General features: G+C 62.4%; 1 protein-coding gene across 8 annotated transcripts; it reads right to left on the reverse strand.

Annotated features, from left to right (window-relative positions):
* Window positions 1-1,928: 1,928 nt before the first annotated feature.
* CELF3 (CUGBP Elav-like family member 3) lies at window positions 1,929-15,060 on the reverse strand. 8 transcript variants are annotated; one of them, XM_036344464.1, is made up of 14 exons: window positions 15,012-15,060; window positions 14,140-14,245; window positions 12,882-12,964; window positions 8,030-8,078; window positions 7,483-7,611; window positions 6,968-7,047; window positions 6,667-6,810; window positions 6,393-6,534; window positions 6,071-6,220; window positions 5,733-5,798; window positions 5,383-5,529; window positions 5,000-5,143; window positions 4,236-4,372; window positions 1,932-2,711 (listed from the first exon to the last, which is right to left on the reverse strand). In XM_036344464.1, exons 4-13 carry the CDS (start codon window positions 8,076-8,078, stop codon window positions 4,245-4,247), a joined length of 1,179 nt encoding a protein of 392 aa, XP_036200357.1. In that variant the 5' UTR covers window positions 12,882-12,964; window positions 14,140-14,245; window positions 15,012-15,060; the 3' UTR covers window positions 1,932-2,711; window positions 4,236-4,244. The 8 variants fall into 8 exon arrangements, with proteins under 8 accessions (XP_036200351.1, XP_036200350.1, XP_036200349.1 ...); XM_036344458.1 differs by lacking the exon at window positions 15,012-15,060 and having other exon boundaries at window positions 1,929-2,711; window positions 7,483-7,608; window positions 14,140-14,284; XM_036344457.1 differs by lacking the exon at window positions 15,012-15,060 and having other exon boundaries at window positions 1,930-2,711; window positions 5,383-5,526; window positions 14,140-14,284.
* Window positions 15,061-15,553: the final 493 nt, after the last annotated feature.

Below are 15,553 nucleotides of genomic sequence, written 5' to 3' on the forward strand. Positions count from 1 at the left end.
TTTCGTTTCTATTCCTGGAAGGCGTCTCCTGATCCCTGCTATTAACCTGTCAACTCCACTCTTCTGCCTCGAGAAGTTCTTCTCCTTCCCTCTTCTCTATGTTGCCGTTAACGTTAGAGCAGCACCTCGATTATTTGAGAAGAAACTGGTGCTAAGTTTCATTTTGCTTGGTCTGAAGTGAGGTGATCCTGTTGTCACCCTATTTGTCCTCTGTCCCATTTTATTACTGAAGCTAACAGAACCATCCCTGCTGTACACCCTCCCTGCCCTGTTTGAAACCAGCGTGCCTGAAAAATCCGCTGGTGCAAGGAACAAGTCAGGAGCCTCTCTTCTGTCTCAGATGGCCGCCTACGTTCTGCTGTCAAAGGACCTAGAGAATCCCTGCCCAATAGTCGTTTGTTTCCTCCAGAAGACTCCTCTGTTTCCTTCATCCCCATCATTCAACCTTGATTATCCACTGCTTCTCTGGAGAAAGTCTGGCTGCAGGCTTGCCAGGAGGGGCACAGCTCAGAGCAGGGGCAGCAATCAATGCAGGCATTCCTCAGTGTGTGTGTCGGGTGGGCCCTGAGACCCTCGGCCCGCCCAGAAACCCAGCCAGTAAATCCCTCTGGGAGAAGCCCTTTGGGCTAAAAGCCCTTCCGTCTTTCTGTCCTGACCCAGAAACTCTTGCCAAGTCACTGAGACAGCTGAGGGGAAATTCATAATGTCAGTAGCAGCTCCTGCTGTCCTCACACACCTCTTCCCGTCTCTGAACGAACACACACACACACACCCTCTAAGATTTCGGTGCCAGGTGCCTGGCTAAGAATGACTGGGTTCTCTTCCTTCTGAGTCAGGTCCCATCCCTGATCTCTCCGAGCCAGGAGACCTGCCCTCCTGAATCAGTGCCCACAGGTATGTCTGTAGCACGTCACATGGTGCTACTCTTGAGCACGTCTGAGCGCGGGGCAGTTGCTAAGAGAAGGCTGAGGTGCAGTGGGTGGTGGGAGTTACTCCTCTCACAGAACAGCTGTGGCCCCAGGCCAGGGGGTGGCCAGGTGGCGGCGGGAAGGTGAGCACGTTTATAAGCAGGAACAGGAGGAGGGTGGGTGGTAACAAGATGCCTAGAAGCAAACGGCCCGGACGACCTGAGTGAGTGCCTGCCCCAGCCCCAGGGCAGTCACAGGGAGTCCAGGAGCCCAGAGACTTCGGCTCAGACAGTCCGCCGCCCGCTCCCGGGAGCCTTTGTCTCGGGTCAAAGCCCAGGTGGCTGACCTGTGAGAGGAGCATCATGGGCTTGGGGCTCTGATCCTGGTTTCAACGCCCGCAGCTCCATGGCTCTGGGCAGTTGATTACCCTCCAAAGCCTCCATCTTCCTGTGTGTAACATGACTTCCTGCCTCGCAGGGATGATGGGAGGTTAAGTGAGGAAATACGCGTTCAGAGTAAATGCTTTGTAATGGTGGCGGCACCGCTAGCTCCCGGGGTCCCCGCTGGCCAGTGCAGGGCAGGTCGGAAGTCCTTGGCCTTTGGAGGGACCTGGCGGGGTGCAGGAGAGGCCTGCTTTCTCCCCTCGGCGCCCGCCCCACAGAGCACTGCAGAGTTAAGCCCCACAGAAGGGGGAGGGTGTGGGTCGTGGGATGGAGGCCTGGGCACCACGCAAAGGCGTGCACGGCCCTTTCTGAGAGCCCCACCTCCCCCCCGCCCCCGGCCCAAACCTCACTTCCCTCCTCCCAGCGTGCACCAGCCCCTGCCCTCAGCCTTCCAGAACTCTTATTTGATGCTTTTAATATTTTTTCTTTATTTAGACAGAAAAGACGAACTCTTTAAAAGTAAAATGCAATAAATAAATAAGTTAAGCATAGAGAAATGTCTGAAACTGACGCCCTGGTCTCCCCGTACCACTCCCACCCCCACCCCACTTCTTTCCCCTAAAACCTCTTCCTAAAGAAAATGACCAGGTAATAAACCCCTTTATCCCTCCCCACACCCCTCCTCCCTAATACCCAATTACCCCCAAAGCAAAGGGAGAAATCAAGAGAGAAGAAATCCAAGGGGAACATTGTCTAAACTCCCCGAAGAGAGATGGCAGCGGCCGGGCGGGCCGGGCTGGGTAACGCACACACGGCTGGTAGTGGTATTTACATGGAGGGACCAGCAGAGACTGTAAACATTTTTAGGGGCTCGGGGAGATCTTTTCCTCGTGAAAGGAGGAGGGTCTCTGTGGCTGACTGGCGGAGAGGCAGCCCTCAGGGCTCCCCCACACCCTCCTTAGAGGGGGCCCTTAGGGAGGCAGTGAGTTTTAGGGCTGGGAGCCCAGGGTTTAGGGGTGTCCTACCTCTAGCTCAGGGTGGCACGGAGCAAGAACCAGCTTCTGAGAAGCCCCTGATGTGGGGAAGAGGCTGGGGCGGCCAGTGGGGAGCACGTGGGAGCCCCTTGGCCCTGCCACTGCTCAGGTAGAACAGGCCCCTGGTGGGGACGCAGGTGCGAAAGCTGGGCGCAGGAGGCCCGGCACAGGAACCCCGCAGAAGGCAGGTACCCCAAGCCTTCAGGCCTGTCCCTTGCTCCCTCACAAAGGCCAAAAGGGCACCTGGGAGGAAACAGGCCCTTGCGGAGAGGCGGCTGGCAGGAGTGGGTGTGTCCTGTGCCCCCAGAGCCCAATCAAGGCCCAGAGATGTGCGGAGGGGGCTGGGGCCGGGCAGGCATGAGCCCCTTCTTGTGGAGCCTCCAGACCTGTGAAGGAAGGAGACACGGTGAAGCCACGGGGAAGAAGGCCAACCCAGGTCACGGCTGGGGGGGGGGGGGGGTGCGGGGAGGAGGCGGCTGGAGTGGCTGAGGAGGGCATGTCAGCAGAAAGGCCGCAGTCCAAACTGAACCATCCGGCCCCCCAGCCTTTGGACAAGGGGCAGGGATGGAGGAGGTGGGAGGGAGGGAGGTAGATGATACAAGAAACCAAAGATATTAGGAAGGAAATATTCAAACAGCCCGTGAGAAAAGGAAGATCGGAAGATACAGGGACCAGAGGGAGAGGCAAGGAGACAGACAGCAGACAGGCAGGCAGAGAACTCGGAGGAGGAGGAGCAGGTGCCGTGTTGGGACAGACACCTGAGGAGACAGCAGAGGGCAAAGGGGAGGGCAGGCGGGGGAGCCCAGGGCTCCCAGTGCTCTCATTCCTTTCGGGAAGGAACGAAGAAAGCCAGGGAGAAATGCACAGAACACAGACCACAGTCACCAACCACTGTCAACCAAGCACGTCCCGCGAGCTGCCCCGGCCCTGACCCTGGGCTGGGGGCGCTTCCCTCCGCGGCCCCCTCCCCAAATAACAAACAATCGGCTCCAAAGACAACACGCTCGTTCCATGCAACTTACAGGGGCCCGGAGCAGGGGTCCGGGGATGGGGGCTTCGGCCGACAATGGACACGGGCCCTGGGCTGGGGGCCCCCAGGGTGGGGGGAGTTAAGCAGCCAGGATTGGGGGGAAAGGGGGAGAAACAGAAAATGTGGGTATTGTTCTTGGGTTGTATTTTTTCGGGGGTTTGGTCCAAAGGAGGTTAAACAACATAAAAGTAACATAAGCTCACAGCTCTAGGCCGTGAGGTTGGGGGTGGAGGGCTATGGGGTGGAGGGGCCCCTTCAGGGAAATTCACAGGAGTCCAGCATTGCAGCCTCCGCCACCTGAACCACAGCTGCTCCCGGGAGGCCTGAGGCTGGGACGCCCCCCAGTCTGTTCTGTGCACTCTCCACTGTCCCATGGGTCCACGGCCACATAGCAAATCACCTGGAGTCCAGGGCACCGGGACCCCATGTCCCGCTTCTCAGAATCGATATTCCAGCAGCGGGTGAGTCTACGACCCTCCTCAAACCCTGCTCCCACAATTCCACTCCAACCCAAAGGAAAACCAGAGACACACACAGACACATGGACACAGCAGACACACGAGACCAGATATTAGGGAAGACCTGGGGAGTGCACACAGATAGACAGGCTTTGGGCTCTATCGGGTCAGTGTGTGTGTGTGTGTGTGTGTGTGTGTGTGTGTGTGTGTGTGTGTGTGTTGGGGGGTGAGACTTGGATGATTGAAAAACAACCAGAGCAGGGCATCCCTGAGGCCGTGGGGGAGCGGGTTGGGGGGCGAGGGGGCGGGGGGGGGGGGGGCGGGGGGAGCAGTCTGAGGGAGGGCCTGGCTGCAGTGTGTGCCCAGAACACAGACCACAGTCCCCAGCTGTGGAGAAGTCACAGGACAGGAACAGGACCCACCTGGGGCCCTCAGTAGGGCCGGTTGGCATCCTTAGGCCGCTTTAGCTGGACTTTGAGACGCTTCATGCCAATCTGGAAACCGTTCATGGCCTGGATGGCAGCCTGGGCGCTGGCCGGATTGTCGAAACTCACAAAGCCTGCGGTGAGCGGGGCATAAGGCCGGCCCAGCCCACCCCAGCACCACCCTGCTGCCTGCAGGTCCCTGAAATGCCTAGAAAAGTGCCCAGCACACAGCAGGCTCCTCGATGGGCCGTTGAGAGAATGCAGCAGCCGAGCCACTCACATTGGGACCTTCTTCCCAGCGTTCTCTGAGGCGGAGCCCCTTCCTTGGCCTCCCCCCCCCCCCCCCAAAACAACGCTTCCAGACCCTAAAGGACTTCTGAAGCAGGAGGACAAGAAGGTTGGCTTTCTCCCCTGAGCCTTGCAGGCAGAGGCCTGAAGGCAACTAACACGACTTTCTAAGCCTTCCTTTCGGAAACCAGACATCCCCTTGCAGAGCCTCTGGACCTCACGGAGCGCGGGTTTACCGGGTCGTAAGAGAAAAGGGGACCCTGGTTCTCTGGAGAAGAGACAGGCCTGGGCAGCAGCTGGGAGGGGTGTCCGGTGTGCAAAAAATGGTGGGGGTTTTTGACTCTTGGACAATCTGGATTCCAAATACTGGGCCCACGGCAACTATAAGGGCTTCAGGTGGATCAGGCCTTGTCCTCTTTTGGAATTTGGCAAAAATGTGCCATAATTTATCTTTCAGGTCGTCATGTTCTTACCAAAACACTTGCTCTGATTGGTGGCCCGGTCAACAAAGACTTTGGCTGAGATGACATGGCCAAAGGGGATGAACATCTGGAGGATCTCTGAGTCCGTGAACTCCTGGGGCAAGTGGTAGATGAAGATGTTGCAGCCGTCAGGGCCTGGGGGGCAACAGACAGGAAGAGCTTGGTGCCTGGGGGACAGACTCGGGAGCCAAGGCCTGGGGGAGCAGGTCCTGGGAGGATCCTCAGTTCTGGCCGGCAATAGGGGCCAGGGTGCCAGCCACCTCTCCCCACCCACGGGGCCAGAGCTGGGCTTGGACTAGGCACAAGGGAGTCCAAGCCCTCGACAGGGGCACCCCTAGCCCCAAGGCTGTCGGCTGGGCCTCCCGGGGCCGCACCTTCCCGCTGCTGCTGTTGCTGCTGTTGCTGCTGCTGCTGCTGCTGCTGCTGCTGCTGCTGGGGCGGGGGCGGGGGCTGCTGGGCGACCAGGGCAGGAGGCTGCGGGAACGCGGGCGCAACCAGGCTGTAGGCTGCGGGGTAGGCTGCTGGGTGGAGGGACAGAGAGCTCCTGGGGCTCCTGAGATGCCCTGGCCCCAGCCTCCCCGCCAGCCCTGTCTCCCCGCCCCTGGCCCAGGCAATGGAGTCGGCAGGGCTGAGAGGTGTCAGAGAAGGAGCTGCCCCAGACCCAGCTCCTGAGCCTCTTTCCGCTCTTCATCCCTCCCACCCGGGCCAGGCCTGGCGGGCTCACCTGTGTAGTGCTGCATCCCCGCGTAGGCCTGCTGCAGGGGGTCCACGGGGGCCGCGGGGCTCTGGGCTGGAGAGAGCAGAGCAGAGGCCGGCAGGTGGGGATCCGAGCCTCACCCGGGCTCCCCTGACATTAGCAAGACTTGAGTCTGACTGGCTGTGCAACCCTGGACAAGTCCCTTTGCCTCTCTGCGCCTCAGCTTCCCTGGCTCCCCTGCCCAGGGTGACAGAGCAGGAGGCCTTGTAACCCCAGGCCTGGAGCCGGGAGGTATGTCACAGCTGCCGGCGGGGAGTGGTGGCTGGAGGGCGGCTGGGAGAAGGGTGGGCAGCAGAGACCCCCACCTGGGTAGGGGTGAACCCCGTTGGGATACAGAGCATCAGGGGCAGGCTGCCCGGTGGGCTGGGTGGGCACCGGGCTGTAGCCATTGACGCCCAGGGCGGCGGGGATGGCCGAGACAGGCGTGGCAGCGATGGCAGGAGGGGTGCTGGTTCCTGGGAGGAGAAAGTGACAAAGACAGAGCAGAGGAGCCGACACACACAGATGCAGAGAACCAGTCAGCAAGTCCGCGGGCAGAGGGAGGGCACAGGCTGCTCTCTGACCCAGCCACCCCCGGGCTCCCCTGCCCTGCCCCATTCCCCCAGCCCAGCCCTGCCTGGACCTTACCTGAGGATGGGGTAATGGGGGTGGCGATGAGGCCATTGGCATTGATGGCGGCCATGTGTTGCATCTGCACGGCAGCCATGGTGGCCATGGGGCTGAGGTAGGCACTGTGAGCCGCCACCAGGGCCGCCTGCTGCTGCATCAGCTGGGGGCAGGGAGGAGAGGAGCGTGGGCCCAGGCCCTGCCCGGTCCCTGCCCAACCCCGGGCCTGGCACTGGGTGCGGGGGGCAGGACACAGGAGGAGAGGGGACGGGCCAGCGCCGGGGGCTGTGCTCACGGCCTGGGTGTAGGCGCTGTAGGCTCCAAACTGGAGGGCGATGGGGCTGAACATGCCCAGCTGGGTGGCCACCTGCTGCATCCGGCGGAGACCGCGCTCCTTCTCCGTGTCAGCGAACTTCACCACCAGGCTGGACGAGGCACCCTGGGCACGGGCCCGCATGCGGTCAGGGGGGCAGAGGCGGTCTCCCCCCGAGCCCTCGGGCCCTGGCCCAGGCCCACCACAAGCAGCCATCAGTGCGCCTCTGCCAGGGCTGGCCGTGGGCGAGGCGGGCGGAGAGGGTGGGGGGTGAGGGGCTCACCGGCAGGGTCCGGCTGCTGTGAAGGGTGTTGATAGCTGCCTGGGCCTCCGCGTGGGTCTGGAACTTCACGAAGGCGCAGCCTAGAGAATTCAGGGGCGAGGAGGGAGGGTGAGTGCCCACTTCTGAGGCCCCCACAGATCCCATTGCCCAAGAAACCAGCGGGTCAGGGGCAGGCAGGCCAGAGGGCGGGCGCGAGGAGGAGGAGGAGGAGGAGGAGGAGGAGGAGGAGGAGGAGGAGGAGGAGGAGGGGGAGAGGGAGGGGGAGGGGGAGGAGGGGGAGGAGGGGGAGGAGGAGGGGGAGGAGGGGGAAGAGGGGGAGGGGAGGGGGAGGAGGGGGAGGGGGAGGGGGGAGGGGGAGGAGGGGAGGGGGAGGAGGGGGAGGGAGGAGGGGAAGAGGAGGGGAGGGGAGAGGAGGAGGGGGGAGGAGGGGGAGGAGGAGAGGGGGAGGGGAAGAGGGGGAGGGGGAAGAGGGGGAGGGGAAGAGGGGGCGGGGGAGGGGGAGGAGGCGGGGCTACCTTTGCTGGTGCCATCCGGCCCCCGCAGCACAGTGCACTCGTCTATGGTCCCAAAAGGCTCGAACATCTTCCGGACGTCCTCATCTGTCTGCTGCTTCCCTAGCATCCCCACAAAGAGCTTCCGGTCTTCTGGGGGACAGGGCACGGGGGGAGGGGCACGGTCAGGCCTCCGGCTGCTTTTCCGCCGCCCCAGCGTGGGACAGGCAGGGGCCCACCCTTTCCCTTCAGCTCTTCCCTGGAGCTCCACTCACTCACCCCGGGGACCGAGGGCTTTGGGTGTGAACGGGGTGCTGGTTGTGGGTGGGTAGTTACCTAGAGGGCCTCTCCCATTTCTGAAGGACTTGCATTCCACTCGGGGCCTCAGTTTTGCCATCTCTGTGATGGGCTGGATCACCTCCCCTCTGGCCACACTGACTCCTATGCCCACCTTGACGGGGAACCCTTCACAGCTCTGGCTTCCTTCCTCAAGAAAGGCTGTCCCACAGCTACTCCAAGCCCGGCCTTGCGGGTGGAGGGGAGGGACTGGGTCCAAAGGCACAGGACCTACCTCCTCGGCTCTCGCTGTCGGCTGGCTTCACCTGGATTGGTCTGTTCATCTAAAGGAGAGAAGAGAAGGCAAGTGCTGGGGACCTCCTTGGACACCCAGACCTCCCCCGACCCCACCCAGGCCAGGACCTGCGAGAGGCCAGAGGGAGGAAACCAGGCCCCGGAGGGCTCCCAGCCCTCTAACTTGCTGACGGGAAGGGAGGGATGGGCCTAATCTTATTCAGGATTAGGACCAGAGGGGATTAGAGGCCCGGGAAGGAGCGGATGTCGAGAAGGATGCTCATGGGCACAGCACCAGGCTCAGGGAAGGCCCCCGACGACTTGGCCAGGGGTAGGTGCTGCTCTCCTCAGCGGAAGAACGGGGCTGCCCACAGGCCCTGGTCCTGAGACAGAGCCCGGCCAACGGGCTGGTCCACAGGAGCTGTCGCACTTCCACACCGGAGCAATGGAGGCCACCCATCAGAGCCCCAAAGAAGACGCTACACTGAGGGGGACCCCACAGATGCCCCAACTTCCTCCTGACCCCTAGAGGAGTGTCTGCCTCTCTTCCTGCCCCCCCTTACACCTCTTGACCCCAGGGGGAAGGCATTCGGGCAGCACAAAGGGAGCAGATGCCCAGTCTCCGTGGCAACGGGAGAATGCGCGCCATGGCAACCGCCCACTCAGCCTGATTTATCCGTCCCGTCGCCCTGGCGACCATGGTGACGTCATCACTTCTGCTGCTCCGCACACCGTAGCAGGCTTGGGGAGGGGGGTGGGAACAGGGTACGCTGAGGGGGGAGGATTGGGTGGGGGCTGAGAGGTGGGGGAGGGGGCCAGAAGGAGGGAGGGAGGCTTGCCGAGCTGGCCCCGCGGGTCCATGCTGCCCCTTCTCCCTCCCTCCCTCCTCCTGATCAAACCCCTGGTGTCTCACAGTCGGGCAGCTCGGGAGGGGGTGCTGTCCCGCGCCCCCCAAGATGCTCCCTGTGCCCGGAGTCCGCCGAGCTCTCCCCTCTCCCTCTCCGCAGTCGCTCCCTTTTGTTCAGCGGAAATGCACACCCCCCAGTTCCACTCCGGGTTCTTGTTGGGGACAGGACTTGGGAATGACTCCTGCAGGTTGGTTTCCTTAGCTGGGCGGGGGGGGGGGGGGGGGGGGAGGCGGGGCGGGGAGCATCGTGGGGACCAGAGAGGGAGGGGCAGGGCTCAGTCTTCCCTGTCTGAGCATATTTTGCTAATAAGGACTTTGACCAATGGGGGCACACCTGGTCACCCCACTCATCTGATGGCAGGGCAGGCCTAGTTCCAGTTACCAAAAATAAGTTAACAAAAAATCTGATTCATCTACGTTCTGAGGGTGGGGCTGAAGTGACCCTCAGGGCGGCACTGGGCTTGGAGGACTGGCCCTGCCACCCAGCAGCTGGGTGACCTTGGACAAGTCCTTTCTCTCCTCTGGGCCTCAGTCTCCTCCTCCGCAGAACAGTGGGCTCAGGGGTCATGGGCCAGGCTCCCTCGGCTTTAGTGTTCCGGCCCGGAGAACCGTGTACCTCACTTAACACAGAGCAGGGCTGGAACGACAGTCCCCCCACCCCACACGGGACCGTCTTCCCGGGTATCCCAGTCCGTCTGGCTGGGCCCTGCCGGCCAGGGACTCCGGGCCCTGGATCAAATCTAAGCCCCACCTCAGCTGGTAGTCCTGCCCCGCCCCGCCCCCACCCCTGGATCTGAGAGCAGCTGGTTGGGGAGGAGGGTCACACAAATCCTCCGGCCAGCCGATCTCCTCCAGCTTTATCCTCCACCAATCTGGGATTATCCATCTGCGGTCCCATCTCCTCAGGAGAGAGGGAGTGTGTGTGCATAGCCAGGGCTGAGGGTCAGATGCTCAGGCTCCTGGTCTTGCACCCTCCTTGTCCTGTACTGTCACCCAAGCAATCAGGAAGCCCCTCACAGGCCGCTCAGCAGGCAGACCACACACACACACACACACACACACACACACACACACACGAATCAGAGCCAGGGTGGCAGTGTCCGGGAATTCTCATGCTTGCACTGACCCCTTCCCAGCAGGCCCCTGGGGATTTGCTGTTCTAGTTGGGGATGGGGAACCTGGGGCCAGAGAGAGAGAGGATGCCCCTCCCTGCACAGGCACAGAAATAGCACATCAATACACATCCACGGCTGAGGTGGGCCCGCACAAAGGCGCACACGGGTGTGCAGACCGCAGCACAGACCACACGTCAGAAGCTCCCACACTCCCTCCCAGCAGCCTCCCTGGTGGCCCCCAGTGCCCGTCGCCAGCCTCCTCCTCTTGGCCCGGCACTTCCTGTGGGAAAGTGAGTCTTTGTTAGCTCAGCTCAGGCACACCTGCCCCCTCCCCTGAGTCCAGCTGGGCTCTGTTTACCTAGCAACCCAGCCCTGGGTGCCTCTCTCCCCTGGCTACCACCGCCAGGTGATAAGGCCTCCTCGGCGCCTCCCAGAGAAGAAGGGGCTATTTATACTCCAACCGAGACAAACGAGAACCCCTCACCAGCCCGCGCTGGACCCCACTTCCTCTCTCTCCCGAGGGCGCAGGCCTGGCGCCCGCCACTCCTGGCCACAGACTTATGCCTGGCGTCCCAGACCACACGCAGGTCCTTCCATGGGACCTGAGGCCGCTGCCCAACAGAAGCTGACCGGGGCCCATGTCCCCAGAGTGGGATTTTGGCCCAAGTAGAGGGGGAAAGGCAGGCCAGCGGGAGCCCCTCGCACCCACCTCCAGGAGGCCACACCCCGCTCCCAGGAAGAATCCAGGCACCTGTGGCAGAGCCACTCCTGGGGACTCTTAGGGGAGAGAAAGGAAATGGGGCTCGGCAGTCAGAGGCCCAGCCCCCAGTCCCTCTCTGGGCAGCTCGAAGCATCACCTAATATGGTGGCAGCTCCCTGATTCTGGAGTGACAAAGGTGGGGAGAAAGGAGAGAAGGCCATGAGGCCCTTAGAAAAGACCCAGCACTAGGAGGGCATGCAGATTGGACAGCAGGAAGGACTTCCCAGCACAATTGTGCAAGAGCTGGCACACATTGCGCGCGCACACACACACACACACACACACACACACACACGCTGTCAATGAAAAGACCTGGCGACACAAAGGGTCAGGACATCTGCTCCCTAGACCGCCCTGGTCTGCTCCCCTGAGCCTCCAGCATGGGGGCCGTTGGAGGATAGAACCCCTCATTTCCTGCTGGAGGCTCTGCATCCTGCCCTCTGGGGCAAGGGCCAACATGGAGAAGTCGGAGTCTCCTGGGAGCTCGGGGGGCAGGCTAGACAATCATTAACTGGGGTGCCCTTCTCCCTCCCCTCTCACCTGGGCCTGTTTCCTCCCCACACCCAGGATGGAGGCCTGCCTGAGCCACGCAGGCAGCTGGAGGGGACAGTCTCCCCTCCGCTCCCCTCTCCCTTGCCCCCCTGTTTCCGCAGGGGCTCTGAGAGACGGGGAGATGACAGGAAAAGAGACAAACAGCCGTGGAGTGAAAACTGTGGGTTTGTCAGGGGCTCCAGAGAGAAAAGGGGGAGGAAGGAAAGTTGCCGTGTAGCGTGATAGGAACCAGGCTTCCCAGGGCTGCGTGGGCCCATCCCACACACCTGGCCTGTTGGCTGCCACACACACGTGCTGTGTGCACACACGTGCTCCTGGGATTCCAAGCCTGCTCACACACATGCACAGACCTGAACTCTGTAAGCAATGGCTGTTCTGGGCTGCCTCGCCACCCACAGAGATCAGAGAGTGGGTGACAGCAGGGAGCTGGCCATGGATTTGCTGTCCTAGCGAGACTCAGGGTTGAGGGCCACAGAGGGCTGGTCACAGACCCTGGAGGGGTGGGAGTTGGAAGTGGTTGAAGCAGTTCTAATCTTCCTAGGAGCCCCCCACCCTCTTTCCCCGTTTTGTCTATTTCCTTCCTAGGAAGAGATGGAGAATCAGCCCGCACTCCGTGTCCTACAGGGGGAGGAGTAGAAGCAGGGACAGGTGTGTCTCCAGCACCCACACGGTGCTTAGCAGGTGTTGGCTAAAAGGATGGAGGGAGGGAGCTTTCAGGAAGTATTTCTGGGGTTCACTGCGCTAGTGACAACAGAAGCAGCTAGAGAGCAAAAGTGAACGGCTCACCATCCTTCCCATGTTGTGTGTGTGTGTGTGGGGGGGGGGCGGGGGTGGTCTGAGATTCTTCACTCCTGCCCCTGCCAGCCCAGGCCTGGGACAAGCTGCAAGGCTGGCTGAGAGGAGGGGACAGAGGGTTCTGTTCTTGCAGGAGGGAGGCCACACCTGGTGGGGCAGGGCCTGAGCCTCCACTGTGGTGGCTGCCCCACTTGCGCTTGCCCCCTGGGCTTCCTCCCAGCCTGGACCCGCCCAGGCCCGGCTCCGCCCTGATGCCCTGTGGCCCTGTTCCCTGATCTTCTCTCCTTGGAAGACATGAGGTGAGCCTGTCCGAATCCAGGAGCCAGTACAATGATGCCAGGCCAGCAGGGCCCAGGTGCCCATCTCAGCAGGAGGTGCCCCTCCCCAGAGCCTGGGTGCCTCCCACTCATTCTGCCCACACTTGGTGTCCAAAGGCTTCTCCCCAAACCTCCCAATCAGCTAGTCCTCCCTCCAGTGTCCTCTATGGAAGTCGAGAAAGGGCTGCATGTGGGCCTTGCAAAGGTCACATTTACTCCGCTAACCGCTTCTGTCCAGGCGAGAAGAAATGCAGGCGCCTACAGCCAGGAAGAGGGAAGCTCAACGAGAGAGGCCTTCCTGATGGCGAGAGGAGGTGGGAAACACTCGGTGTCTTGGGAAGGTGGTGGCCCCCTGCCACTGCGAAGGCCCCTCTCAGCCCCCTGGCCCTGGGCAGGCCGGGACTCACCCCTGGAAGCGTCTTCTGTTCGTGCAGGGCGCTCTGGGCCTTCAGGGCTGAATCGCGGGCACAGTATGTCAGGAAGGCACATCCTGAGGAGGGGCGGAGGCAGAGAGACCATCGGGGGTGAGTCCGGGGGCTCCCCTCCCTTAAAGCCCCCATCAGGAGCATGAGGTCCGGGAAGCTGGTTCCTTCTTGCCACTTCCTGCCTGCTGGGGCGGGGGAGACATTCTGCCCAGGGCATCTCTGGGCTGATGAGCCTGGAACTGAGACCCAGAGGCCAGGAGGCTTAAGTGGGGGAGGTGATGGGAGCAGGAGAGCACGGAGGCTGCTGGGAGGTGGGGCTTTCTGGGGGCGGGGAGGGGAGAAGGGGCATGTGATTGCCAGACAAGTGCGTGTAGTGTGGTTCCCTCGCTTCCTCAGCTGATCTCCTTCCCTCTTTCTCGTTTGCCTCTACCTCCCTCCATCTTGGTCATCATCACCCCTCTCCTCTCCCATGTTCCCTGTTTCCTCATCTCTCTCCATCTCTCTGGGAGGCAGATGGGAAGTGGAGAGTGGGCTAGAGGAGAAGGGAAAGCCAGACATCAGCGCGAGTCCCTGTGGAGGGGCAGGCAGTGTGGCCCTTAGGACCCCAGCGGCCGGAGCCCTCCAAGTGCTGCCCCTCGGACCCTGCTCAGCCACACAGGCCTGAGGCGCACCCTCCCGTCGCCCCCCCAGCTCTTAACTTTCCAGCCCCACACACTTCCCAGATCGGCACCAACCTCTGTCCTTCATACCCTGCTCCCCAGGCCCCCTCCTCAGTCCTGGAACTGCCCTGCCTAGTCCACGTCTACTCTTTCCAGGTTGAGCTCCTGACCCTGTGTCCTGACCTCCATCCCAATAGTAGTTTGACTACTAAGACTCAGTACACACCCTCAGTACACACATGCACTGCCCAGCTCCTTACCTCCCAAACCAGCTCTCCCATCCCTCCATCGTTCCGCGCGTTCATCCACGACATCCCCTCCTCGTCCCTGGGATCCACATCTCTGCAGCCCCCTGACGACTCTTTCTCTAAGGAGGCCCTCCCTCGTCCTCGTCTGTCCGGGCCCCCTGGCCACCCTCGCTGAGTCCTCTTCTAACTCCTTCATCACACGCCCCAGCCCAGAAACTCTCTTCGTTCCAGATGGGCCCTCTCCAGCCACTCCATCCCTCGGCCCCCTTCCACCCTCCTCCCAGCCGCCCAGCCCACCCCCTGAAGCCTCTCCGGCCTGGCCCGACCCCTCACCCTTGTGCAGCCCCGTGTACTTGTCCTTGATGACAGTCAGCTCGAAGATCCGACCAAACTGTTCGAAGATGGGCTTCAGGTCCTTTTCCTCCAGATGCCGCGGGATCTGCCCCACAAACAGCTTGATGGCATCCGGCTCCTTCATTGGGGCGGCCCGGGAGGAGGGGCCGAGGGAGCAGGGAGAGGCCTGGAGGCCAGGGGAGCTGCCCAGCGAGAAGGCAAGTGGTGGGGGCCGGGGGGGGGGGGGGAGCAAGTGGTGGGCGCTGGCTTCCCTTCGGGCCCCTAACCAAGGTGCTCAGCGGAGGGGCAGCACGTCACACAAAGGAGGCTGGGGAGTTGAGGGCTAGGGGTCAAGGGTCTAGGCAGGCACTGTCATGCCACCAGGAGGCATAGCCCAAACAAACGGTCTCCTCCCAGAGATTTGGCAAAAATCCCAGGATGGGGGTCAGGATGGCCAAGACCTGGAGGGTAGGGTGGTCCCAAGGGCCCTGGGAACCAGATGAGAGCTGGAGGTGGGGAACGGCCAGAGGAGGGCAAGGGGATGGAGGCTGGGGGGTTAGGGGCCTGATGTGGGAGCCAGCACGGCCTGGGGGGGGGGGGGTCAGGAGGTCAGGGGGGCTCCTGAGATGGGGCAGGTGGGGCTCCTGTTGGCTTCCCTGAGAGGACACCTCCCCTGTGGCTGATCCTTCTGCTGGGTCCGCAGATCCCCGATGCCCGACGCTTGATCTCTGATGGCGGCAGGGCTCGGGGGTCCCTTCTGCCCTGCCACCCCCCTGCAGGTCCTCCCCTCAGCCCCCCTCCCACCCCACCCCGGCCCGGGCCTGGGCTGCGCCGGCGGCTCCCGTGGCTGGGGTGCCTGCCTTCCCGGTCACCTGGGTCCCGGAGCTGCGCTCTCCAGCCGCGTTCTCCTCAACAAAAACCTCCCCCCTCCACACCCCCTCCCCACTCCCACCTCCTCCCCGATCGCAGTGATGTCAGTCTCAGGGGTGGAGTACAAATTCCCTGCCCTGGAGAGGGACGCACAACCCGGGCGGGAGCCTCGCCCTCCTCCTCCCTCCTGCCTCCCGGCCCCCGGCCGCCCCAGAAGAGCGGCTGGTCCTGTGGATGACAGCCCTTCCCCCCTCCTCCCCAGGCACGAGCCGGGCCGGCACGAGGATGGGGAATTTATAGAGGAGCCCTAAGGCGGGGTCCATTGTTCCGGGGGCTGGAGCTGTCCCCGGTGCTGGAGGAGCAGACCCGGGAGAGGGGAGCCTGGGGAGGAGGGGAGCCGGCACCAGGGGGACCGGGAGTGGGGAGTCAGGACAGAAAGTGGGGAGAGGAGGATGGCACAGAACAGCTGGGCGGGGGTGGTGGTGGAGGGAGGTGACACTGGGAGGGAAGCAGGGCACAGCCTGGGGGGACAGGGCAGAGGGAC

This window comes from Myotis myotis, unplaced genomic scaffold (assembly GCF_014108235.1).
Source record: "Myotis myotis isolate mMyoMyo1 unplaced genomic scaffold, mMyoMyo1.p scaffold_m19_p_18, whole genome shotgun sequence".
NCBI classification, from domain to species: domain Eukaryota; kingdom Metazoa; phylum Chordata; class Mammalia; order Chiroptera; family Vespertilionidae; genus Myotis; species Myotis myotis.